This window comes from Hemitrygon akajei, chromosome 10, assembly GCF_048418815.1.
Source record: "Hemitrygon akajei chromosome 10, sHemAka1.3, whole genome shotgun sequence".
NCBI classification, from domain to species: Eukaryota; Metazoa; Chordata; class Chondrichthyes; order Myliobatiformes; family Dasyatidae; genus Hemitrygon; species Hemitrygon akajei.
Window position 1 is genome coordinate 627,871 of NC_133133.1, and position 27,343 is coordinate 655,213.

The 27,343-nt window shown below is 40.1% G+C and overlaps 1 protein-coding gene across 7 annotated transcripts in view; it reads right to left on the bottom strand.

Annotated features, from left to right (window-relative positions):
• phf6 (PHD finger protein 6) overlaps positions 1–27,343 on the bottom strand; it is a 117,120-nt gene that overhangs the window by 37,934 nt on the left and 51,843 nt on the right. For all 7 annotated transcript variants that reach the window (XM_073057731.1, XM_073057725.1, XM_073057728.1 and 4 more), the window contains 7 exons: positions 26,843–26,944; positions 21,683–21,816; positions 21,527–21,573; positions 13,231–13,391; positions 10,707–10,850; positions 6,846–6,950; positions 6,170–6,303 (listed from right to left, as the gene is read on the bottom strand). In XM_073057731.1, coding sequence (XP_072913832.1) covers positions 6,170–6,303; positions 6,846–6,950; positions 10,707–10,850; positions 13,231–13,391; positions 21,527–21,573; positions 21,683–21,816; positions 26,843–26,944 — 827 coding nt within the window. The remainder of the gene's footprint in view (positions 1–6,169; positions 6,304–6,845; positions 6,951–10,706; positions 10,851–13,230; positions 13,392–21,526; positions 21,574–21,682; positions 21,817–26,842; positions 26,945–27,343) is intronic.

Below are 27,343 nucleotides of genomic sequence, written 5' to 3' on the forward strand. Positions count from 1 at the left end.
GCTAGTGCAACTTTAGTGTTATATAGTTTACCAGAAACAATAATAAAACGGCCATTTGTATCAGATATTGTATTATGGAGTTCAAAAGGAATATTTGAGTTAATAAGAATGGAGACTCCCCCAGCTTTAGCAGCAAAGGATGAATGAAAATGCTGACCCGCCCACTTTGACAGAAGCCAGGAGTTATCAAAACAACGAATATGAGTTTCTTGAAGGAAAGCAATGTCAGCTTTGAGTTATTTGATATGTGAGAATACCTTCCTCCTTTTAACAGGGTGATTCAATCCCTTTACATTCCAGCTCACAAATTTAAGTGCACTAGCCATTATCAATTACTAATGCATAAAAGGCAGCAGGCATATAAAAAGTCAAGCAGTACAATAGCAGTCTGGGAGCAGAGATGTAAACATAGATTCGTAAAATCAAAACATATACATGTCCTGAGCAATAAAGAGAAACAATAAATACAGTGAGTGATGTTGGAACTGGAAAATCCACCCCACCCACACAACCCAAAACTAGACGGCTACCAAAACAAGTAGCTAGCTCTACCGAAAAAATTAACCCAAATACAACTTCCTGATCTGTGTCATTAACAGCAGTTCCGTATAAATACTATAGCAAATAGTAACTAGTTTATGCACTAGAAAATATAACTACAGATTAGAACACCTTCTGCAGAAATATAAAACTTAATACAGAGAAAATCGGAAGAAAACCAAAACTAACCTACCCGTGAAAAATTATAGAAGAATAAAGTAAGAGAAAGGGGAAAAAAAAGTAAAAAAAGAGAGTAAGGGGAAAATTATAAATTCAAGACGAGTATTTATCAACCATTTACAAAGAGGAGAGAAAAAAATTCAGAGATTAGAAAAAAGGGGTGAAGAAAAAAATAAAAAAATAAATATTTTTTTTAAAAAAGGAAAAATAAATCAGCAATTAAACTGTGAACCAACAAACAGGGAGGCCTTCACTAAAAACTTCAAACCTCCAAAACAAGTTAGAGTCAGTTGTAGAACTCTGTAGATAAAGTTATACAAGAATAAAAATAGATTACACACACACCAAATCCAGGGAGAGATTGTCAACAGCCCTTAGAGTTTCAATGAATAATGTCTGAGTGATTCAAGTAATGTCTGAGTCCAGAAAAAGTAATTTTACTACGAGAAGTACTTATCCACCATTTTAGGAGGTCCGATCGGGTTCCGAAGATGACTGGACAGCCGGAAGACTTGTCACAAATGCTTCAGCTTCCTTCACTGATTTGAACCACTTGTATTTTCCAGTATTAAGCTTGATTCATAGATCGGCAGGAGTACGAACAGAGGGTTTAAAACCACGATCAAAAAGCACTTTCATTGCGCCTTTAAACTCAGCTCGCATCTTTAAGGTCTGGGGTGCAAAATCTTCCACAAAGCGAATGGTTGTATCCTGGAAAGTAAAAGAACCTCTGCGACGTGCCTCCACAATCAGACTGTGTTTTACCTGGTATTGATGGAAGCACAGGATTACTGGTCGCGGGCGGGAGCCCAGAATTCCGGGGGGAACGTAGACCCTGTGTGCCCGTTCGAGCTCAGGCGGGTTCGGAAGCAAAGGCGAAAAACTTCACTGTTGATCCCTGTTCGGTAGCCTCTGGCAATCCAAGAATTCTAAGATTGCAGCATCTGCTGCGATTTTCGAGATCCACCATTTTGGAAAGGAGTTTGTTACATTTTTCCTCTAAGCTGGAACAGAGAGTCTCCAAGTATCGAACACGACTTTCTAAATCTTCAGAAGTCGAATCGATGCGAGATAAGTGTTCAGCATGTTTGTCCACTTTATCGTTGATCCGATCCAATTTGTCTTCCAACTGTTTGAAAGCGGTTTTGAATTCCTTTAAAATTTCGTCTCGGAGCTGTCCGAGCGCAGCCAGGGTCTCGTCTGAGAGAGCCGTAGCTTCCTTTCTCCCGGATTTAGAACTCTTGCTAGACATTGTAAGTTAGATGTGTTCACAGGCAAGTAAGAGATACCGAAAAAGTTCCTAACTAAGGTTTAAAAAATGGAGACATTTAGTGCAAAGATAGCGACAGTAACGGAACAAAAGTTCGGAGCAGCTAAGCAATCGCCATCTTACCGGAAGTCCCATTTTGTATTGTTTTATCAACAGTTTTCACCATACGTTAATGTGGAAGACTGAACAGTAAACGGTTAATGTTACTGCGATCCTGTCTTCCTTGACTACTGTTTACCTCGGTATTTAGTTTCGAGTTCTTACACCTGAATGAGAACACTACAATATATATGTACAATGTCTGAAACACATCTTATGGAAGTGTTTGTTTGATGATGAACTTCAATTTAAAAAAATTAAAAATAAAAAAGAAAATGGCGGTTGAAATGAATAATAATTTTGCTTCAATCTTCACTGTGGAAGACACCAGCAGTACGCCAGACGTTTGAGTATATTGGTACCTGAAAGAGGTGACTGAAGAAATCAATAGATTCTGACATGTTTCCAGAGGACTGGAAAATCACAAATGTCACTCCACTCTTCAAGAAGGGAGAGAGGCAGAATAAAGGAAATTACAGGCCAGTTATCCTGATTTTAGTGGTTGGGAACATGTCAGTAGTCAATTGTGAAGGATGTGGTTTTGGGGTACACGGAGGCACATGATTAAATAGGCAAAGGTCAGCATGGTTTCCTTAAGGGAAAATCTTGCCCTTCAAATCCGTTGGAATTCTTTGAAGAAATAACAGGACAGACAAGGGAGAATTGATGGATGTTGTATACGTGGATTTACAAAAGACCTTTGTCAAGATGATGCACATAAGGCTCAACAATAGTCCATGGTAAAACAAGAAAGATATCAATATGAATAGACCATTGCCTGATTGGCCAGGCAAAAAAGTTAGAATAAAGGAAGACTTTACTGGTTGGCTGCCAATGACTAGTGGTGTTCCTCAGTGGTCTCCATTGGGACTGCTTCTTTTAACGTTCTATTTCAATGATTTGAATGACAGAATTGATGGCTTTGTGGACAAGTCTGCGAATGATATGAAAATATGTGGAGGGGCAGGTAGTGTTGAGGGGGCAGGTAGTGTCGAGGAAGGACTTAGACAGATTAGGAGAATGGACAAAGAAGCGGCAGATGGAATACAGTGTCGGGAAGTGGATGGTTATGCACTTTAGTAGAAGCAATAAAAGTTTATACTATATTTTTAAATGGAGGAAAACTCGAAAATCCAAGGTGGAAAAGGACTCGAGTCCCCGTGCACAATTCTCTAAATGTTAATTTGCAGGTTGAGTGAAAACCATAAGGCATAGGAGCAGAATTTGGCAATTCTGCTCAGACAGACAGACATACTTTATTGATCCCAAGGGAAAATGGGTTTCGTTACTGCCGCACCAACCAAGAATAGTGAAGAAATATAGCAATATAAAACCATAAATAATTAAATAATAATGTTAATCATGCCAAGTGGAAATCAGTCCAGGACCAGCCTATTGGCTCAGGGTGTCTGACACTCCGAGGCAGGAGTTGTAAAGTTTGATGGCCACAGGCAGGAATGACTCCCTATGACGCTCAGTGTTGCATCTCGGTGGAATCAGTCTCTGGCTGAACTTATTCCTGTGCCTAACCAGTACATTATGGAGTGGATGGGAGACATTGTCCAAGATGGCATGCAACTTGGACAGTATCCTCTTTTCAGACACCACCATCAGAGAGTCCAGTTCCACCCCCACAACATCACTGGCCTTACGAATGAGTTTGTTGATTCTGTTGGTGTCTGCTACCTTCAGCTTGCTGCCCCAGCACACAACAGCAAACATGATAGCACTGGCCACCACAGCCTGGTAGAACATCCTCAACATCATCCGGCAGATGTTAAAGGACCTCAGTCTCCTCAGGAAATAGAGACGGCTCTGACCCTTCTTGTAGACAGCCTCAGTGTTCTTTGACCAGTCCAGTTTATTGTCAATTCGTATCCCCAGGTATTTCCATCATGGCTGATGCCAGATCCCACTCAACCCCATACACCCGCCTTCTCGCCATATCCTTTCATGCCCTGACTGATCAGGAAACAATCAACTTTTGCCTTAAATATATGCATGGACTCGGCCTCCACCACAGTCTGTGGTAGAGCATTCCAGATTTACTACTCTCTGGTTAAAAAAATTTCGCCTCACCTCTGTTCTATGGGGTCACCCCTCAATTTTGAAGCTGAGCCCTCTAGTTCTGGATACCCCCAGGATAGGAAATATCCTCTCCACATCTACCCTATCTAGTCCTTTCAACATTTAGTAGGTTCAATGAAATTTCCATGCATTCTTCTAAATTCCAGTGAGTACAGGCCCAAAGCTGCCAAACGCTCCTCATATGTTAACCTCTTCGCTCTCAGAATCATCTTTGTGAACCTCCTCTGGACTCTCTCCATTTATAACAATTTCTTTCTGAGATAAGGTGCACAAAACTGTTGATAATACTGTAAGTGCAGCCATACTGGTGTCTTATAAAGGCTCAACGTTATCTCCTTGCTTCCATATTCTACTCCATTTGAAATAAATGCCAACATTGCATATGCTTTCTTTACTACAGACTCAACCTTAGGCTTTCTATGTTTAACTTCCTTTGTTAGCCAAGGTTGCCTACACCCTTGTTATTTCAAGACAACTTCCTCTGTGGGGCATATGCACCTTGTGAACTATTCCCAGAAATTTCAGCCATTTCTGCTCTGCTGTCATTCTCACCAGTATCCTCCTTCATTCCACCTGGGCAAACTCCTCTCTCATGCCTCTGTATCCCTTTATTCCATTGTGATCCAGATATATGTGAGTTATGCTTCCCTCTCTCAAATTGCAGTACAAATCCAATCATATTATTGAAGACAAAAGCAATCTTAGCATTCATTTTGAGAGAACTATGGTCTTCTAGACCACTGAATCTCCACTGGTACCAATCGCATTTTCCAGCTCGCTATATCTGCAGAACCAAGTTCTTAACCTGATACATAAATGCTGATACCCTCTTCCTCTCCATCTTCATTGCATTTTACATTCAAACCACCCTCCTTGGATCTCATTTAAATCTCTTACCACTTACTTTAAATCTAAGCCCTCTAGATTTATACACTTCTGCCCACCAATTTTGTTTATGTCTGTCAGGTACCCCCTCAGGCTCCTCTGCTAAAGGAAAACACTTGTCTAATATCTCCTCATCCTGATAGGTATCCTTTGCACCTTTTCCAACACAATCATTTCATTATACTGAATGGTGACAAGAGCTACAAATAATACTCCAGTGATAACATAATGAATGTTTTAAGAAGTTGTACCACGATTCTCATACTGATATTTTATGACTGAGTTATTGGAAACAAGTATTCTTTATTGCTCCCAAACGCTATTCATCCTAACACTTAATGCCAGTGACATTAGCTCAAAGATACAAATTAGAAATAGGACCCTGAATTTTATAGTATGATCATACTGAACTTTATATGATCTACTTACTGCAAATTTTCTATATTTGTTACATGATGCCATTGCAAGCAAAATTGTGATATTATTGGAACACACTGTGACACACTTCAGTAACACAGTGTTTACTGGTAATGTTTTGTCTCTGAAGTCTCTTCATATTTGTACAGATACATGGTGGAAAGCATTCTGACTGGTTGCATCCCAGCCTAGTATGGAGGCTCCAACGCACAGGATCAGAAGAGGCTGCAGAGGGTTATAGACACAACCAGCTCCATCACTGGCACAAACCTCCGCAGCATTGACAACATCTTCAAGAGGCAATGGCTCAGGGAGGGAGTATCCATCACTAAGGACCCTCATTTTGTTACTACCATCAGGGACGTAGACCCACAGTCAACGATTCAGGAACGGCAACTTTCCCTTCGTCATCATATTTCCAAACCATTCATGAATACTACTTTGCTAGTCAGCTTTTGTCTGCACTATTTATATTCTAACTTATAACTGCTGCAAAACAACAATTTCAATGGTGTGTCAGTGATAATAAAATCTGAAACATGTTGTGATGGCAATGAGTAGCACAGTATAAGAATTGAAATGTATTGGGAATTGAAATGTTCACACAACAGAGTTCTTAGAAACAAACTAATCAAGTACAGTCTTCCAGAAGATCAATGTGAAATTACTGTCAACAATTGGGTTCAGTACCTGTAGATCCCTCTGTCAAGATTCTCAATGAATTTGGCTCGATCTTCAACTGCACAGTGGTAATGGTAAGTTTTGATGCAAGCTTTGATTTCACAGCCAATAGTTGCACCGATTTGACTGCATAGTGTACATTTCTGAAATTTAATGAACAAGTAATTTAGAGGAAAAAATGAATTGCTAATAATTACAGGCTGATTGGAAGCTACTTGTTTCCCTCTACTTTGACGTACAACCCTTTGATATACCACAGCTGTCAGTGATGTCAGAGTGCAGAATGAAAGAGCAGCATGTAAAACTTTAACTGCTTGCTTGAATCCTGGCATGCTTTGTGAAAACATATAGTCTCTATTAGTAAATTGCCTGAACATTAGAAGCTAAACATTTGATTACATTCACCAAACTGCACAGCTATCTGGAAAAAGCAGGGGTGTGGGACAAATTAGTCTTTTCAAAGGCAATCATATTAGAACAAGTTTATACTGAGTATGACCAGCAGTGCCAATTATGCCCACAACAAAATCATTACAGAAATGAAGTAACAGTTACAGAAAGTCTATTAAATTCATTGGTTTATGTATGAACTCTAAACCAAACTACCAGCTTCATAAAAATATTGACTGAACAGAAAAAAGACAATACAAAAGGTGCTAAAAGTTTAGTCCATGGAAATACAAACCATTCTTTTGCCCCTCTTGATTTCTTGAATGACTGTTTTGATATCAAAGTCACCAAAATCTTTCCTAGATGACGTTGTAAGCTGAACAGTACCAGAAGAAAATAGCTGAAATTAAAAGTAAAATTTATTAAAATATTGCCAAGATATAATTGTATTAAATTCAAAATCTTCAGGAAGGTTATAGATTGCCAAAGTATTTTCAATTCTTACAAAGTCCTTCAAAAATGCTAACAGTGAAAACTCTTCCACTAAAGCCAGGATTATTGAGAAGAAGGCGGAGCAAAGTGATGATGGCACTAAACGGCAACTCCTTCACTTCCATCTTCGGAAATAGCTCTATTTCTATCTTTATTTTTTCCCTTTCAGGGTTTCCTTTGAAGACCCTGACCTGGAATTACACGCTAACTATGGTTCTTTGCAGGAATGGGACCCGCTCTCATGGTTTCATTACTGGCCGTTGTTTGGCACGCCAAGGGCTCAGCCTAAGAGTTCGGCTCGGCTTTGGAGGTCTTTGATCTTGGGGTTCTACAGACAGGCGGATCAAAGATCTGTGTCAATGCAGGAGACCTATGTGCCATTGGGGGAGTCAGAATATCTATGGCTGTGTTCCCAGAGACTCGAGATCTTTGGGCACAGTGCTCAAAAAAAGCAACGTAACGGACTTTTAAAATCGTAAGTGAGCGAGTTGTTTGTTATATCTCCCCGCTTGTTGTGAAAATGGAGACAACCTCTTTCTCCCTAATCAGGGAGAGAGAGAGCCTGTGGTATGTCGCATGCCAGGTGAACAATGTAGTCTTCAGGGTAACTGCATGTCTGTGTCTTTACTGTTGCTTTGCTTACACTTGAATGTTCGGTGGTGGGTGCCAATGCTTTTGTTGCTGGTAGGGGGAGGGGGTATTGTTGCTTGCTGCTGCTTACGTGCTGGGGTGGGGGACACTTTGGGGTTCTAACATTTAACTGTTGTTCATTCTTTGGGGCACTGCTCTGTTTTCATGAATGGTTGCAAAGAAAAAGCATTTCAGGATGCACATTGTATATATTTCTCTGACATTAATTATACCTTTGTAACCTTTGAATATAGAGAACAGTACAGCATTGGGCAGGACAATGTGATGACTTTTTATACTTAATATCCTCCTCCTCATCCATATGCCTCTATTGCCTATTCCCTTCATATCCATGAGTGCCCAAAAGCCTCAAACTCCACCAAACTTCCTGCTTCCACTATCTCCCCTGGTAAACCAGTCCAGGCACCCACCACCCTGTAACAAACTTCCCCCTTTAACCTTAAAAGCCCAAAAAAATTTTCCTTCATGTTTGAAGGGTTTTTCAAGCAATAGAAATGTTCATATCAACAATACAGATAAACAATGTATGATAAATTTCACAACTACAATACTTTTGTAACAATCAGGTTACTTTAACTATTTTGCAGCTCATCTCCTCTGAAATGGAAGTATGATCTTCAATATATCTTCCCAGATATCTTCTGAGCAATGAAAAACACTGGGCTCAAACACTAACTTATGGTAATCACTACATGCTTTTGAGATTATTGTCCTAGACCCATCCCATTGTACTTATTTGATACTAACCTTTTCTCCAGAGAGGTTCTTGTTCTTTTGTGCATAAAATATGTGGAAGTGGAACCATAGAGAAATTAGCTAGCAATGTTGCAATAATCCTTGTACAACACTGTGGGCCAAAAGGCCTGCTCCTGTGCTGTACTGTCCTACATTCCATGTTCTAAACATTCTAAAAATTCATTCCCCAGGAGTTCATCTGCCTCTCTCTCTCTCCACCTAAACATTCATTTCTAAATATTCAAATAAGTATCAATTATTCCTTTCTCCCAAACATTTCCTTTTATTTTTGAAAAGCAATTATGAAGTGCATATGAGAGCCAACAACCTGTTGTTGACTTCAGGAGGGCACGGAGTGACCACTCCCCACTGAACATCGACGGCTCCTCGGTAGAGATCGTTAAGAGCACCAAATTTCTTGGTGTTCACCTGGCAGAGAATCTCACCTGGTCCCTCAACACCAGCTCCATAGCAAAGAAAGCCCAGCAGCGCCTCTACTTCCTGCGAAGGCTGAGGAAAGTCCATCTCCCACCCCCCATCCTCATCACATTCTACAGGGATTGTATTGAGAGCATCCTGAGCAGCTGCATCACTGCCTGGTTCAGAAATTGCACCATCTCGGATCGCAAGACCCTGCAGCGGATAGTGAGGTCAGCTGAGAAGATCATCGGGCTCTCTCTTCCCGCCATCACGGATATTTAGACTACACTCTGCATCCGCAAAGGAAACAGCATTATGAAGGATCCCATGCACCTCTCATACAATCTCTTCTCCTTCCTGCCCTCTGGGAAAAGGCACCAAAGCATTCAGGCTCTCATGACCAGACTACGTAACAGTTTCTTCCCCCAAGCTATCAGACTCCTCAATACCCAGAGCCTGGACAGACACCTTGCCCTATTGTCCTGTTTATTATTTATTGTAATGCCTACACTGTTTTTGTGCACTTTACGCAGTCCTGTGTAGGTCTGTAGTCTAGTGTCGTTTTCTGTGGGGTTTTTTTAACGTAGTTCAGTCTAGTTTTTGTACTGTGTCATGTAACACCATGGTCCTGAAAAACATCTCATTTTTACTATGTACTGTAACCAGCAGTTATGGTCGAAATGACAATAAAATAAATTAGAGAGAGTGCAGAGACGATTTACTAGGATGTTACCTGGGTTTCAGCACTTAAGTTACAGAGAAAGGTTGAACAAGTTAGGTCTCTATTCATTGGAGCGTAGAAGGTTGAGGGGGGATTTGATCGAGGTATTTAAAATTTTGAGAGGGATAGATAGAGTTGACGTGAATAGGCTGTTTCCATTGAGAGTAGGGGAGATTCAAACGAGAGGACATGATTTGAGAGTTAGGGGGCAAAAGTTTAAGGGAAACACGAGGGGGTCTTTCTTTACTCAGAGAGTGATAGCTGTGTGGAATGAGCTTCCTGTAGAAGTAGTAGAGGCCAGTTCAGTTGTGTCATTTAAGGTAAAATTGGATAGGTAAATGGACAGGAAAGGAGTGGAGGGTTATGGGCTGAGTGCGGGTAGGTGGGACTAGATGAGATTAAGAGTTCGGCGCGTACTAGGAGGGCCGAGATGGCCTGTTTCCGTGCTGTGATTGTTATATGATTGTTATATGAAAAGTGACTTGACTTTATATTTAAATTGCCACCTCACTTCTACAATAAACATTCTCATCTACCCACTGTAACAGTTCTCTTTGCTGTTTCACTCCAGAGCAGACCTGCTCTTCTTGTTGCTGCCATTAGAAAGGAGGTACAGAAGCCCCTGATTCAGGAACAGTTATCCTCCTACAATCATCGAACCAGAAGGGATAACTTCACTCAACCCAACCCTGAACTGTTCCCATAACTTATGAGCTCACTTCCAAGGACTGTTCATCTCACATTCTTAATACAATTTATTTTATTTTTTTCTTTTGTATTTGCAGTTTGTTGACTTTTGCACATTGATGTGATTGCTCTTGTTGGGTGAGTTCTTTCATTGATTCTATTGGTTTCTTTGTATTTACTGTGAATGCCTGCAAGGAAATGAAGCTCAGGCTTCTATATGGTGACCCTATATTTAATTTGACTTTTGACTCCACCTACTTAACCTTTGGTATGCTTTGTACTATATAGTCGAAAGATAGATATCTGCTATATGGAGTCAGGTCCCAAAAAAAAATTTAAAAGAAGAGAGTAAAATAAAGAGTTTGAATAGTTAGGGTAACCCCCAGATCCATCATACTTCATGCAGTACCTTCAGAGTTCCCATTCCTAATGAGGATTCTTTTCCCTTACCATGCATTTGTAATGAGCGGCAACCTTTTTAGCATTTGAAGTGTGCAGCTTTCCTCTGGTCTCATTTTCCTCATCTCCAGCATGGCAGAATCCACACTTTGGCCCTGTAACTGTGGGACTGCTGCAGTGAGGAGATCGTTCCCTCTGACAAGGACAATGGTTATAAAAATAAATACAAAGTTAATTACCTCTTGAAGATTTTTATTTCTGGTGTAGATAATTCAAATATACTGAAGGTATATTTAAGTTGTAGAGTAGTCTGATGAGACCACATGTTGGACACAGAGGCTGTGATATAGTTATGTTAAAAACTGAAAACCAAGTCACAACATGAGAGATAACCATAGATTTAACATGTTTGGCCAGAGAATTAAAGGCAGTATGAGGATTTCTTTAGTGCTTGTTTGTATTTGCTTATAGCCACAATAGATCTATGGCAGACACAAACTCAATGGCCATCACACCGCACTAGACAATACAAACACCTGTCAGGATGCTATTCATTGACTGTAGCTCAGTGTTTAATAACATCACTCCCACAGTCCTGAAAGCTAAAGAACCTGGACCTCTGAACCTTCTTCTGCAATTGGATCCTCTACTTCCTAACAGGAAGACCACAATCTGTGCGGTTCAGTGATAACATCTCCTCCTCGCTGACTATCAACACTGGTGTACCCCATGGGTGTGTGCTTAGCCCACTGCTCTACTCTCTCTATATCCATAATCATGTGGCTAGGCATAGCTCAAATGCCATCTATAAATTTGCTGATGACACAGCGATTATTGTAGAATCTCAGACGGTGATGAGAGGGCGTACAGGAATGAGATATACAGGCTAGTTGAAAGGTGTCACAGCAACAACCTTGCACTCAACGCCAGTAAAATGAAAGAGCTGATTGTGGACTCAGGAAGGGTAAGATAAGGGAACACGAACTAATCCTAATAGAAGGAACAGAGGTGGAGAGAGAGCAACTTCAAGTTCCTAAGTGTTCTTTCTTCTCAAATCTTTTTATTATTATCCAAAATACAAGAGTACATCGAAGTAAGTAACACTTACAATGTCTCAAAAGAGAAAAAAAAAATTAAGGATTGAAAAATTTGGTGACACAAAAAAAAGGGAAAAAAAACTCTACTAAAGCAAGAAGAAAGTGAGAAAAAAAAGGACCCATTAGGTGTTCAACCCCGGAGCCATGCGTCATACAGAAAGCTTCTAAAGATAAATATCAAACCACCAGCAAAAAAAAATTATACCAAAATTTAGGGTTAACCCTAACCCTAATTAGATCGTGGAGAAAATATATCAATTAACTCAAATGGTAATAACTAGCAAATGAACCCTATCTTTTCTCAAACTCAAACATAGGTTCGAAGGTTCTACTTCTAATTCAAGACATAACATCACTTGAGAGAACCATTGTGACAAGAGTGGGAGCCGACGTATCCTTCCACTTCAACAAAATGGCCCTCCTAGCTATCAATGTAACAAATGTAAGTTTGTTCCTAAGTGTTAAGATCTCAAAGGATCTAACCTGGTCCCAACATATCAATGTATCTATAAAGAAGGCAAGACAGCAGCTCTATTACATTAGAATTTTGAAGAGAATTGGTTTGACACCTAAAACACTCAAAAACTTCTAAGATGTACCATGGAGAACATTCTAACAGAATGAATCACTGCCTGGTATGGGGGGTGTGGGGGATGGCAGCTAGTGCGCAAATCCAAAACTACAGAAGGTTGTAAAATTAGTCTGTAGTATCCAAAACATCTTTAAGTAGCAGTGTCTCAGGAAGGAGGCATCCATTATTAAAGACCCCCATCCCCCAGGATATGCCCTCTTCTCATGGTTACCATCAGGAAGGAGGTACAGAAGCCTGAAGGCACACACTCAGCGATTCAAGAACAGCTTTTTCCCTTCTGTCATACGATTCCTAAATGGACATTCAACTCATGAACACTATCTCATTTTTTGTTCTATTATTTCTGTCTTGTACTATTTTTAATCTAACTTACATATATATATTTATAGTTAATGTAATTAATTTACCTTTTTCCCCCCTTCTATATTATTATGCTGCTAAGTCAACAAATTTTGCTACACATGGCGGTGATAATAAACCTGATTCTGAATTCGGGATGTATTTCCTACCAAGGTGGTGAAGTCACATTCAATCAAGGCTGTTACTATTTTATTTAACGATGTAGTATGGAACAGGCCCTTCCAGTCCAACAAGCTGTACCACTCAGCCATGCACCTGATTAGCCCTAGCCTAAGGGGTTTTAACTGGTATTTAAAATAACAGAAGACTGTGGGTAAAAGGCAGGGTAATTCTACAAATTATATTGTTCTTGCATGACACGAGAATTTCTCAAAAGGCTGAATGATCCCAAAATAATCCCAAAGTATACCCTAACCCTAATACCATTTTAAGATTATGGGAAAAAATTTGGTCAAGGATGAAAAAGATGAAGAAACTTTATCGAAATCATTTCCTTCAAATATCATCCCATAATTAAATTACTCACATAGGAACTGCAACTAGTTTCATCTTTTCCTTGGGATGATGTAGACATGGCATCATCTGACTCATCTTTCCAGTTAGGAACTCGTCGCCTTCCTCTTTGTCCTCCTCGAACACCTCTACGATGACTTGTAGGGCACACTGTCATGTTTCCTGGGAGACCATCTGCGTGGAGCACATCAAAATCACAATAAAACGGTTGATGTTCAAAGAGGACAGACTGGAAGGCATGTATACTCAGGCAATATGGCTGGAACTGAGAAATAAGAAAGTGATTATCATGTTAATAGGATTATATTATAGACCTCCAAGAATCTGCAGGATCCGTTTTCCGGTGACGTCATCATCGAGAATAGCAGCTTAAGTCACTAGCTCCTCCGGAAAAACGCGTATTAAGCCCCGTTAACCCATCAAATACAGTATTTTTCAAAAAATATTTGAACTGAAAAGACGGGCAAGAATGGGGAAAAAGAATGGAAATAAAAAAAGCGACACTGTGGAGCCTGCGGCCGAGCGGAGTGCAGCGAGCAGCTGTCCTACCCGACTGCGTGTTAGCGAGGCGGACGCTGGGCCTCGTTCAGGCAAAGCGGCGAATATGATCGAAATTCTGAAAGGGATAAGGGAGTTCCAGAAAGATATAAAGCAGCAGCTACATGATATTAAATCAGAGCTCGCCAACTTCAATCAAAAAATAGCGGTGGCAGAGACTCGAATTGAGAAGGTGGAAGATTGCGTTCAAAACATGGAACGGATACTGAGTAAGACGATAAAAGTATTAAATCACGAAGGTAAACTGCTTGACCTGGAGGGAAGATGAGCTTGACCTGGAGGGAAGATGACGGCGGAAAAATATCAGAATATACAACGTTCCCGAAGGAGCGGAGGGCTGGTCTATGACGGAGTTTGTCGTAAAGTTGCTGCAAGACACACTGGAGCTTCCCTCGACTATGGAGCTGGAAATTGAGAGAGTGAATCGAGCGCTCATCCCAAAGCCTACCCAAGATAAGGCACGCTCAATAATAAATTCCTTCGGTACACTACAAAGGCGGAGATCCTACGAAGGGTCTGGGGTAAGAAGGGGGTGTTTTTAGACGATAAATTAATGTATTTCGACCAAGATTACCCCCCCCCCCATGGTCCTGCAGAAACGTAAAGAATACTCTGAAGTAAAGCGAATATTAAAGCAAGAAAGGATTAGACTTCAAACTCCGTACCCTGCTAAACTTCGAGTGTTTTATGAAAATGGGACACGGTTGTACCAGACAGTGAAAGAGGCGACTACAGACATGAAGACCAGAGGATTGCTCGTCAGCATGATCATACTGAGGGAAAGCCTGGCAGAGGAATTATCACGCTCTGCTTGGGAAATAGTGCAAGAATCGAGAAGGCAGGAGACGGGAGGAGACCGAGAGAAGTATATCAGGAAGAGACCGGGAGTTTTCCAAAGACAGTCCTCACCCCCTCCAGAAAAGCCATAGGCTTTTGAGCCATAGGCTGTTGAGAAGCTAAATGGAAGCAAAAGTAGATGGTGATATACCTATTATATAGAAATACTTATTATAATGTGGATTTTATATTACTTAGTTGTTATTCTTTATTCACTCACTTACTCCTTTTTCCCCACCAAAATGAGAATATATATATATATGTGTGTGTGCATATATGTGTGTATATGTAATATATATGTATATATATGTGTGTATATATATATACACACACACACACACACACACATATATATATGGGAGTACACAGGGAAATCTTTTCTGTGTAATGAACTTGTTCATTGACTTTTATGAATACTGCAATGGGGGCCCTCAACTCACAAGTAGGAGGGGTTATCCCCCACAGCTAGACATTTCCTTGGAATTACATGTTCGTTGCCATTTTTGTTAGCATTTGCATTTTTTGGTTCTCATTTGTTCAGGGAGCAGATCGATTAAGTTTTACTCTGCTAATTTCAATGATACATTGACAGATAAATACAGATGGCTAAGGACAAAGTAAAATTCATTTCTTTTAATGTCAATGGACTATTAAATCCAATCAAACGTAATAGAATTTTATCCAAAATGAAAAAAGAACAAGCCCATGTATATATTTACAGGAAACTCATTTAAGTGATAATGAGCATAAAAAACAAAAGAGAATGGGCTTCACTAATTTGTTTTTCTCCTCATATAAATCAGGACATAGGAGAGGAGTTGTTATTCTTATCTCAAGTAAGCTAAATTTTGAAAAAGTATTCGAAATGGGAGATAAAGAGGGCAGATATATTCTGGTAAGGGGGAATATAGACAGAAATTCAGTTACTCTATTGAATATATACACACCCCCGGGAAGTGATATTGGTTTCTTTCAGAAAATTACTGATATTATGGTAACGGAAACAGAAGGTCCCCTGATATGTGGGGGAGACTTAAATTTACAAATACAACCAAACTTAGACTCTTCCAATAGAAAAACCTATGAAACAAAATGTTTACTTGAGTAAGTTAATACACATTTTGAGGATATTGGCTTAATTGATATATGGAGGGACCTTTCCCCGACAGAAGGGATTACACTCATTACTCTGCTCCCCATTCTGTATATACAAGAAAAAACTATTTCATAACATTTGGAAAAGACAAAGACAAAATAAACACCTGTGGAATGGGACAATAGATGTAAGTGACCATGCACCTATATATTTATCTGTTGATTTTGACATGCAACCAAATAATACTATTTGGAAACTAAATTCAAGTCTACTCAATGATCCGTACTTTAAAGAACAAATTAAAAAAGAAATTGGGCTCTACTCAGAATTTAATGATAATGGAGAGGTTTCACCTCCCATTTTATGGGATACTCTGAAGGCTGTCTTAAGAGGGAAAATTACAGCGATATCTTCATATAAGAAAAAAATAAGGAATAAAACATTAGAGGAATTACAAAATAGGCTGAAGGAACTAGAGAAAAAACACAAATTGAATTTAGTACAGGATACATTAGGGAAAATTAAAAGAATTAGGAATGAAATTCATAGTTTGGCTATGCAAGAAATCAGGAAAAATTTAATGTTTCTGAAACAGAGACATTATGAAAGCAGATCAAAATCTATGAAAATACTGGCATGGAAACTGAAAAAAAAAAAGATAGCAGAAAATACAATTCATAGAATTAGGGACCCAAGAATGAAAATGATACAAAATAAGCTAAGTGAAATTCAAGAAGCTTTTGAAGTGTTTTACAAAACTCAATATTCCAAAGTTCCAGGGGGAAGCATAACCCAAATTGACACCTTCTTGAATTCTCGAGTTACCCTCTTTAAGCGAAGAACAAAATAGAATGATGACTGCTGACATAACTGAAGTTGAATTAAAACCTGCAATTAGTAGGCTAAAATTAAGCAAGTCACCAGGATCAGATGGGTATACGGCAGAGTGGTACAAAGAATTTAAAAATGAATTAATTCCTGTTTTACTCCCCACACTGAACTGGGCTCTAAAAAAAGGCACAAATACCACCCAGTTGGAAGGAAGCGATAATCTCAGCTATACGGAAAGAAGACAAGGATAAAATGGAATGCGGGTCATTTAGACCAATATCCATTCCATCATGGCCAAATGATTAGGAATTTCTACCCATATTGATACGTAGCAATCAGACAGATTTTATACGACAACGCCAAACACAAGACAATATACGAAGGACACTTCACATTATGGATCATATACAAAAAAATAAAATTGAAGCAATAGTGATAAGCGTGGATGCTGAAAAGGCATTTGATTCGGTTAATTGGAATTTTCTTTACAGAGTTTTACATAGATTTGGTTTCCAAGACACAATTATTAAAACTATACAGACACTATATGACAACCCTACTGCTAGGATTAAAATCAATGGATATTTATCAAATAGTCTTACCCTAGCAAGGGGCACGAGACACAGGGTTGTGCATGGTCACCGCTACTCTTCGCATTATATCTGGAACCATTAGCTCAATACATCAGACAAAATGAAGATATCAGGGGAATTACTATTAAAGGGACAGAGCATAAATTGGCTTGTTACGCAGATAACCTTTTGCTCTATCTAGGGCAACCAACATACTCTTTACCTTAATTGATGCAATCCTTTGAACAATATGGTCAATTATCAGGATACAAGATCAACATAGATAAAACCCAATTACTTGCATATTACTATAGCCCACCAAGAGAAATTAGAAGTAGATATCCCTGGGTATGGCACACAGAGTCTTTCAAATATTTGGGCATCATTATGCCAAAAGATTTGGCAAAATTATCAGAATGTAATTATTAGTCTTTATATATAAAAAAAAATTAAGGAAGATATGGCAAGATGGAACCTGACTCATTTTTTCAGTCTCAGTTCAAGGATTGAGTCTATTAAAATGAATATACTGCCCAGACTGTTATATCTCTTTCAGACCCTACCAACAGAGATTAATCAAAATCAATTCAATGAATGGAACAAGATGTTATCAAGGTATATTTGGCAGGGTAAAAGACCTAGAGTTCATCTCAAAACTTTGCAATTAGCAAAGGAAAAGGGGGGATGGGGCCTACCTTCTCTTAGAGATTATTATTTTGCAGCACAGTTGAGAGCTGTGATGTGTTGGTGCAACCCGTCATATGACGCTCAATGGAAAAACATTGAGGAGCGGGTACTTCCCATCCCCATACAAGCAATTTTGGCTGATAACAACCTGCAAAGGTACATAAAAACTATTGATAACCCATGGGTGAAATTGACTCTTAAAATATGGAATACTGCTAGAAAAGAATATAATCTAGAGGGAGATATTGCAATTCTTAAATGGTGTGCATATGACTCGGATTTTACACCAAATAAATTGGATGCTAGATTTAAGGACTGGACAGCTAAAGGAATAACAGTTCTTTGCAATATAATGAAAGAAGGAACACTGTTCAGTTTTGAAATGCTTAAAGGGAAACACTTATTAGAAAAACAAGATTTCTAACGGTATTTACAGATGCGACAATATGTTAATAAGACACTTAAAAATGTAACCAAGGCAAGTACATGCTTGATCGAGCTCTTTAGAAAAGCATATAATTCAGATAATGACAGTAGAATCATTTCAAGCATGTATAAGGGGTTGTCAAATCTTAAAACACATTCGACTTCACACATTAAAAGAAAATGGGAGAAGGAAGGAGGGATAATTATATCTGAGGAAGAATGGACAATAATATGGAGGTATCAATGGAAGTGTACCGGTTCACAGAAATGGAGGGAGTTCGGATGGAAAAACTTGAAAAGATATTTTATTACACCCTCTCAGAAATCCCATTATGATAGTAACCTCCCTGTTTGCTGGAGAAATTGTGGAAATTAAAATGCAAATCATTATCATATTTTTTGGGACTGCCCTGTTATTAATAACTATTGGAGGGGGATACACAATGCCCAACAAGACATCTTTAAATGTGAAATGCCCTTAGAGCGTAAGACCATATATTTTGGATATATACCTCAAGAATGGTTGAAAAGAGATGGATATTTAATGAATATACTGTTGGTGGCTGGTAAAAAGACTCTTACTAGGAAATGGTTATCACAGGAGAGCCCAATTTTAAATGTATGGATGGAAATCACAAAGGACATTTACAAAATGGAGAAGATAACAGCATCTATTAATCACAAGCCGGAACAATTTGATTCATACTGGGAAAAATAGATTAACTACATAATGCCTCATAGGCCTGATTTAATTCTCACAAATCAATGAATAGGTTGTAAAAAAAAATCACTCCCTACTTATACATAGTTTTTTCTTTCCACTCTTTTCTATAAGTGTATACCTCATAAATACTTTGTGGAGATTTATGATATATATGATTATATGATATATATGTACAATATCTGAAATACATCTTATGGAAATGTTTGTTTGATGAAGAACTTCAATAAAAAAAATAAATTACAAAAAAAAAATCTGCAGGATCGAGAGGAACAAACTTGCAGAGATAGCAGACATTTGCAATAAATATAAAGTTGAGATAATAGGTGCTTTTAACTTCCTACATATTGACTTGAGACTCTCAAACTGCAAAGGAATTGGATGAGATAGTTTGCTAAATGTGTTTAGGAAAGTTTCCATCAATAATGGAAATATTAATCAATAGGTAGAGGTCCCAACTGCAGAGAGTGAATACTCTATCTCCTTTTCAGGAATGCGACAGGGCAGGTGACAGAAGAGTGTGAAAGATAACGTTATCATAATTTCATTAGTTTTAAGATCATTTATAGAGAAGGATAGTACAGATCCTTGGATTGAGATTCTAAACTGGAGGAAAGCCCATTTTGATGGCATTAGAAGAGATCAGGCAGGCATAGATTGGAATAGCAATGGGATGCTTGGTAACTGAAAGACTTTCAAAAGTGAAATATTGAGAGTACAGTATCTGTTATGTTCCTTTTGAAATAAAAAACTAGGGTGACAGGTTTAGAGAACCTTAGTAATCAACAGATATTGAAGTCCTGGTAAAGAAAAAAGAGGCCCACTTCAGGTATAGGTGTTCGAGTGTAAGAAATGCAAGAAATGACACAAGGTTGTTCGAGTAGTCAAGGTGAAAGATAATTCTAAGGACTTTTACATATATATTAAGAGTGAAAGGACAGAAGGGACAAAATTGGTCCCTTTGAAGATAAGCATGGTCTGCATGGAACTGACAGAAATGGGGGTGGGGGTGGTAAGATCTTTTACATCTGTATTTAAATTGGAGATGGACATAGAAGCTACAGAACTGAGGCAAATGAGTAGCGAGACCATGGACCACATCTGGAGTGGAGGAAAAGGTACTTGCTGTCTTCAGGCAAATTAAGGCAGGTAAATTCAAAGCCTGACAAGATGCCCCTCAGAACTTGCAGGAGGCTAGTGCAGAAATTGAGAGGCCCCGGGAGAAATACTTAAAACATTCTTAGGCATGGGTGAGGTGCCAGAGGATTGGACGATGGGTAATGTTTTCCCGTTGTTCAAGAAAGTCTGCAACTATAAACTGTAAAACTCTAGGATGGTGATCCTGACGTCAGTTGAGAGTAAATTACTAGAGGATATTCTAAAGGACTGGATATTTAAGTATTTGGAAGATAGGACCTTATTACGGATTGTCAACATGGCTGTGTGTGTGGCTGGTCACATCTAACCAATCTTACGAGGAGATTATCAAGGTTCATGAAAGAAATAATGGTGGATGTTATCTACATAGACTTCAGCAAGGCCTTTAACAGAGTCCTGCATGGTCTTAACAGCCCTTCCACACAAGGCAGACTTTCACATGCAAATTCCCCACATTATTTCTTGCATCGGTACTCCCATTGTGACTCCTATTACAGATGTGAGACAAGAAACAAACCGGGCAACTGCTTTACTGAGCACTTTCATTCCATTTGCCATGGCCACCCAGATCGTTGCATTCCCACACTGACGTGTCTGTCCTCAGCCTCCTCTACAGCTAAGCAGAACAGCACTTCATCCTCCAGCCTAGTGGTACTAAAGCTGAGTTATCCAACTTGCTTTGTCAATTCCAGCAATGACCTCCCGGCTTTTGGCATACACACCGATACTCCCTTCTCTCATTTACCTATCAACAACCCCCCCCCACCCAATTTCTTACTTGAATCCCACCTGTCACCTGCTAAATCTTGCTCTACCCCTTCCCTCCAACTTTTTACACTGTTCTCTCACCTCGATCTTCCAATTCAGGTGAAGAACCTCAACACAAAAAGTGGACTGTCCTCTGATCTCCATAGATATTGCCTGGCCACTGATATTCAGCACTTAGTGCGTTGCTCTGGACCGGATGCAATGCATCCCAAGCTGTTAAGGGAGTAGATTGCTAGATACCTGTCCAAATGTGGACATTGTAATTGCAGCTGTTCAAGGATGGGTTGGGAAAGGAGGGCTATTTCCATAAACTTCACACCCTCCACACAAGCAGATCCTATACAATATTCCTGCTGGTCTAACCAGACACCTTTACTCTTATATTAAAACCCTCGTGGGTTGTTTCATTCCTAACTATATAATACATGGAGAATCATGAGCATGCCACCTCAATAAAAACCAGATCCTGTACTACTGCAATAGCTTGTGTGCACTTAGTCTGTTGTTCTAAATGCAGTCCAGCACGAAATAGGTGTCGGTAATACTGTAAGCCCAACCAGTTAGCACAATAGTGATCCCATACAGAAAATACTGTTGTAGAGAAAGGAAAAGCTAGCAAATAACTTATTGTACCAAATATTGCCATGTCGCTTACCCTCACTGGAATCCTCTGCACCTTCTTTGTGCTTTTGACAGAGAATCCTGTTGAGAAATGGATTTAACAAGTGCAGGTCAATGTTATGCACTTCATGAAACTGTTATACAAGCATAACAGCCATACCAAAGTGTAAGAATATTGTATTATACTCACAAATATATCCCCTGAGACGGATCTTCCTTTATTTGAGCTTTGTCAAGTTTTGCACAATAGTAATGGTAAGTTCGACGACAAGTTTTTACATCACATCCAATTGTTGCTCCTGGGCGGTGACAACAAGAGCAGCTCTGTGACAAGAACGACAAGAGTGAAACAGCATAGCCAGTGTGTCAGTGCAACTGCATCAAATTCCTAATGCAAAAGGGAATAAAAGAGGCACAGCTTGTTTTCCCAGTTGGTCCGATAAAGGGAAGACATCCTTTCAACATCCTTGTAAATCTCCTCTGCACCCTTTCTATGGTTTCCACATCCTTCCTGTGGTGAGGTAACTGGAACTGAGAACAGAACTCCAAGTGGGGTCTGACCAGGGTCCTGTAAAGCTGTAACATTACCTCTCGGCTCTTAAACTCAAACCCATGGTTGATGAAGCCAACCTGCATAGCTGCTTTGAGAGACCTATGGACTCAGACCCCAAGATCCCTCTGATCCTCCACACTGCCTAAAGTCTTACCATTAATACTATATTCTGCCATATTTGACCAAAAATGAACCACCTCACACTTAACTAGGTTGAACGCCATCTGTCACTTCTCAGCCCAGTTTTGCATCCTGTCAACGTCCCACTGTAACCTTTGACAGACCTCCACACTATCCACAACAGCCCCAATCTTTGTGTCATCAGCAAATTTACCAACCCATCCCTCCACTTCCTCATCCAGGTCATTTCTAAAAATCACGAAGAGAAGGGGTCCCAGAACAGATCCCTGAGGCACACCACTGGTCACCAACCACCATGCAGAATATCACCTCCTTACAAACACACTTTGTCTTCTGTGGGCAAGCCAATTCTGGATCCACAAAGCAAGGTCCCCTTGGATCCCATGCTTCCTTACTTTCTCAATAAGCCTGCCTTGCTGAAATCCATATACACCACATCAACGGCACTACCTTCATCAATGAGTTTAGTCACATCCTCAAAAAATTCACAGGCTTGTAAGGCACGACCTGCCTTTGACAAAGCCATGCTGACTATTCCTAATCATATTATGCCTCTCCAAATGTTCACAAATCGTGCCTCTCAGTCCTCCGGCTTCCCACTCATCTTTGCTATGTTATACTTCTCTTATATTTTTATATCGTCCTTTACTTCCCTCATCAGCCATGGCCGCCTCTTACTCCCCTTAGGATCTTTCTTCCTCTTTGGAATGAACCGATCCTGCACCTTCTGCATTATTCCCAGAAATACCTGCCATTGTTGTTCCACTGTCTTCCCTGCTAGGGTATTGTTCTCCAAAGCCCTTTTCTGAAGTGAATACTGAAGCAAAGTATTCATTAAGTACCTCTATCTCCTCCAGTTCCATAGGCACTTTTCCACTGTCACACTTGACTGGTCCTATTCTCCACATTTTATTCTCTTGCTCTTCATACTTGTAAAATACCTTGGGGTTTTCCTTAAGCTTGCTTGCAAAGGCCTTCTCATGGCCCCTTGCAGCTCTCCTAATTTCATTCTTAAGCACCTACCTGCTAGCCTTATAATTTTCTAGATCTCTATCATTATCTAGTTTTTTGAACTTTTTGTAAGCTTTTCTTTTTGATGAGATTTTCAACAGCCTTTGTACACCACAGTTCTTGTACCCTACCATCCTTTCCGTCTCATTGCAACAGACCTACGCAGAACGTCACACAAATATCTCCTGAACATTTGCCACATTTCTGCTGTATGTGTCCCTGAAAACATCTGTTCCCAATTTATGTTTCCAAGTTCATGCTGATAGCCTCATATTTCCCCTTACTCCAATTAAACGCTTTCCTAACTTGACTGTTCCTAATCCTCTCTAATGCTATGGCAAAGGAGATAGAACTACGATAGTCTCCAAAACGCTCTCCCAATGAGATACCTGACACCTGACCAGGTTCATTTCCCAATACCGATCAAGTACAGCCTCTCCTTTTGTCGGCTTATCTATATATTGTGTCAAGAAACCTTCCAGAACACACCTAACAAACTCCACCCCATCTAAACCCCTCGCTCTAGGAACATGCCAACAATATTTGGGAAATTAAAATCTCCCACCACAACAACCTTATATTCCAGAATCTGTCTCCCTATCTGCTCCTCGATGTCCCTGTTACTATTGGGTAGTCTATAAAAAACACCCAGTAAAGTTATTGACCCCTTCCTGTTCCTAACTTCCACTCAGAGACTCAGTAGACAATCCTTCCATGACTTCCTTCTTTTCTGCAGCCATGATAGTGGCTGATCAACAGTGCCACACTCCCACCTCTTTTGCTTCCCTCCCTGTCCTTTCTGAAACATCTAAAGCCTGGCACTCGAACTAATCAATCCTGCCCTTCAGCCATCTAAGTTCTGTAATGGCCACAACATCATAGCTCCAAGTACTGATCCACACTCTAAGCTCATCCGCTTTGTTCATAATACTCCTTGCATTAAAAGAAACACATCTCAAACCACCGGTCTGAGTCCATCCCTTCTCTATCACCTGCCTATCCTCCCTCTTGCACTGTTTCCAAGCTTTCTCTATTTGTGAGCCAACCGCCTCTTCCTCTGTCTCTTCAGTTTGGCTCCCACACACCTGCAATTCTAGTTTAAACTCTCCCCAATAGCCTTAGCAAACCTACCCGCCAGGACATTGGTCCCCCTGGGATTCAAGCGCAACCCGGCTTTTTAGTATAGGTCACTCCTGCCCCAAAAGAGGTCCCAATGATTCAGAAATCTGAATCCCTGCCCCCGCTCCAATCCCTCAGCCATGCATTTATCCTCCACCTCACTCTGATCCTATACTCACTGTCACATGGCACAGCGGTAATCCCCAGATTACTACCTCTGAAGTCCTGCTTCTCAACTTCTTTCCTAACTCCCTGTAGTCTGTTTTCAGGACCTCTTCCCTTTTGCTACCTATGTCGTTGATACCAATAAATACCACGACCTCTGGCTGTTTACCTTCCCACTTCAGGATATCGTGGACGCGATCAGAGACATCCCAGACCCTGGCACCTGGAATGGCAAACTACCATCCATGTTTCTTTCCTGCGTCCACAGAATCGCCTGTCTGACCCCCTAACTAGAGTATCCTTTCACTTCTGCCATTCTCTTCCTTTCCCTGCCCTTCTGTGCCACAGGGCCGGACTCTGTGCTAGAGGCACGGCCACTGTTGTTTCCCCCAGATAGGCCATTCCACCCCCCCCCCCCCAACTGCACTCAAACAGGAGTACTTACTGTTAAGGGGAACAGCCACAGGGGTACTCTCTAGTATCTGACTCTTGTTCTTCCCTCTCCGAAATGTTACCCACTTATCTGTCTCCCAAGGCTCCAGTGTGCTATTGCCTATAGCTCCTCCCTATCACCTCCTCACTCTCCCAGACCAGACGAAGGTCATCAAGCTGCAGCTCGACACACCTGGTGCAGATATGGCCATCTGGGAGGTTGAATGTCTCCCGGACATCCCACATCTGACACCCAGTACAGAACACAAGCCCCACAGACATACCTCCTATTCCTCACAAGTAACTTACCTCACCACAAACCAGTATCGCTGAAGCCCTGAGTGAACCAAAGCCCTCCTATTCTGTCACCCTCTACTCTGACGCCCACTCTATAAAGCTGTCTTCTTTTACATCCTTCCCATCGGTCTAACTCACTGACGTACATGCGCTTGCGCAGTCATGCCTCAATCTTTTGATAAGAGCAGGGTCTGTCAGTAACCTGACTTTGTGTATCTTTTTTTAAATAAGCAGGACACCTCTGCAACCCACACTTCCAATCTCATCGACTGGAATACCTGACTCCAAATAGCTTTTGTAGAAGGTGTTACCCCAAAGGTTCATCTACTTCTCCCAACAAAGACATGTTAACATTTGATTATTTTTCTTAATAAATAATTGAACCTATGATGTTTTTGTGTAATTTATTGAATTGGGATCTCTCTATCTAGTTTTAGAACTTTGGTGAAGATCTGATCACATTTTTAGCCATTTTATGCAGAAATAGAGAAAATTTTATGGGGTTCACAAACTTTCCAGCACCACTGTATTTAAGACACAGTTAATATATTTTTGCATAGCACTGGAATTAAGGGTTAAAGGGAAAAGGCAGGTAGATGGAGCTGACTCCATGGCCAGATCAGCCATGATCTTGTTGAATGGCACAGGGTTAACGGGCCAGATGGTTCTGCGGTTAGATCACAGAAAATGTCACTCGATGACAGAAGTGGTTCAATTAAATAACCTCCTCGTCCATGTCAGAAAAGTACGGATAACATAAAAGTTTATCTGGGAAAAGGCTATTAAGCCCAATTAGACCACTTTATCTTCTGCACAACTGTAGCTTCTAATTCTGTTGCTAATCCTGATCCCTGATGTGGGTTAGGGTTGCAAGCTTATATGTCCCTGTTGGTAAATAGTATGGACAGAACAATCACTATTCTGTGTATCAAAGAATAAAGCAATTTTTAGTAATACTTAGCAAATTTGGCAGCATCTGTAGGGAAAAGCAGAGACAAGTTGTCAAAACCTTGCTGATCTACAAGAGCTGAAGCAAACCAAAGCAAAAGAAGGGTCTTGGCCCGAAACATCGACAGCGCTTCTCCCTATCGATGCTGCCTGGCCTGCCGTGTTCTACCAGCATTTTGTGTGTGTTGTTGTTTGAATTTCCAGCATCTGCAGATTTCCTCGTGTTTGCAAAATGAATGTACTGGGATAATCAACAATCACATTAAGGAGTAGAACTGAAATGCAAGTTCTTCAGGATAGTGGGGGGAAATTTTTTTTTAAAATACAATGCTATAAACACTTAGCAGGTCAGGCAGTAACTGTGGAATGAGAAAGAGTTAACTTTTCTGGTCTGAGGCTTGTTGTCAGATCCGCTTTGATGAAGGATCTTGAACCTGAACTATTAACTCTTTCCTCAGATGCTTCCTGATTTGCTGATTGTTGACAATAATTTATGTTGTTTTAATCAGAATGGTACAATTGACCATAAGGTGGTTTTCTCTATGGACAAGAAATTAGAAACTGAAACAGTGCAATTAGAGATGTTCAATAGGTAGCAATTTTACTGCTTCTCTACTTAATTCACAGTTAACCCAATCAAATTTCTGGAGAGGTTGCATGCAAAACAATATTTACTACACATACCAGCTTATTGCCTCTTTTTATTTCCTTCTTAATATCGTCAAGCAAGAAGCCTCCAAGAGTCTCATTCTCAGAATGTGTAGTCACCAGTGCAGATGAAAATAACTAATAGAAAGAAAATGCAGGATCAGCTTGCTGTACAACAACTTTCACACAAATATGCTATCATTTTGCATAATTACTTAAATTACAAAGTGTAACAGAAGCTACACACATTTATTTGGTATCCAGACCATAGTGTGAGAAATCAAAGCAAGCAGGAGTAGGGAATGGAGCAGATAGACTCAGCAATACAGCATGGCAACAGGCCCTTCAGCCCAATTTGTCCACGGCAACCAAGATGGATATTTGGGACACATCTCTCAGACCTTCCCTATTTACATAACTGTCCAAGAGTCATTTAAATTCTGTTATTGTAAACAGGCCTACTAGAGGAGAGGCCATACTGGATCTGGTACTAAGGAATCTGATCAGGTGACAGATCTCCAGGTGGGTGAGCATTTT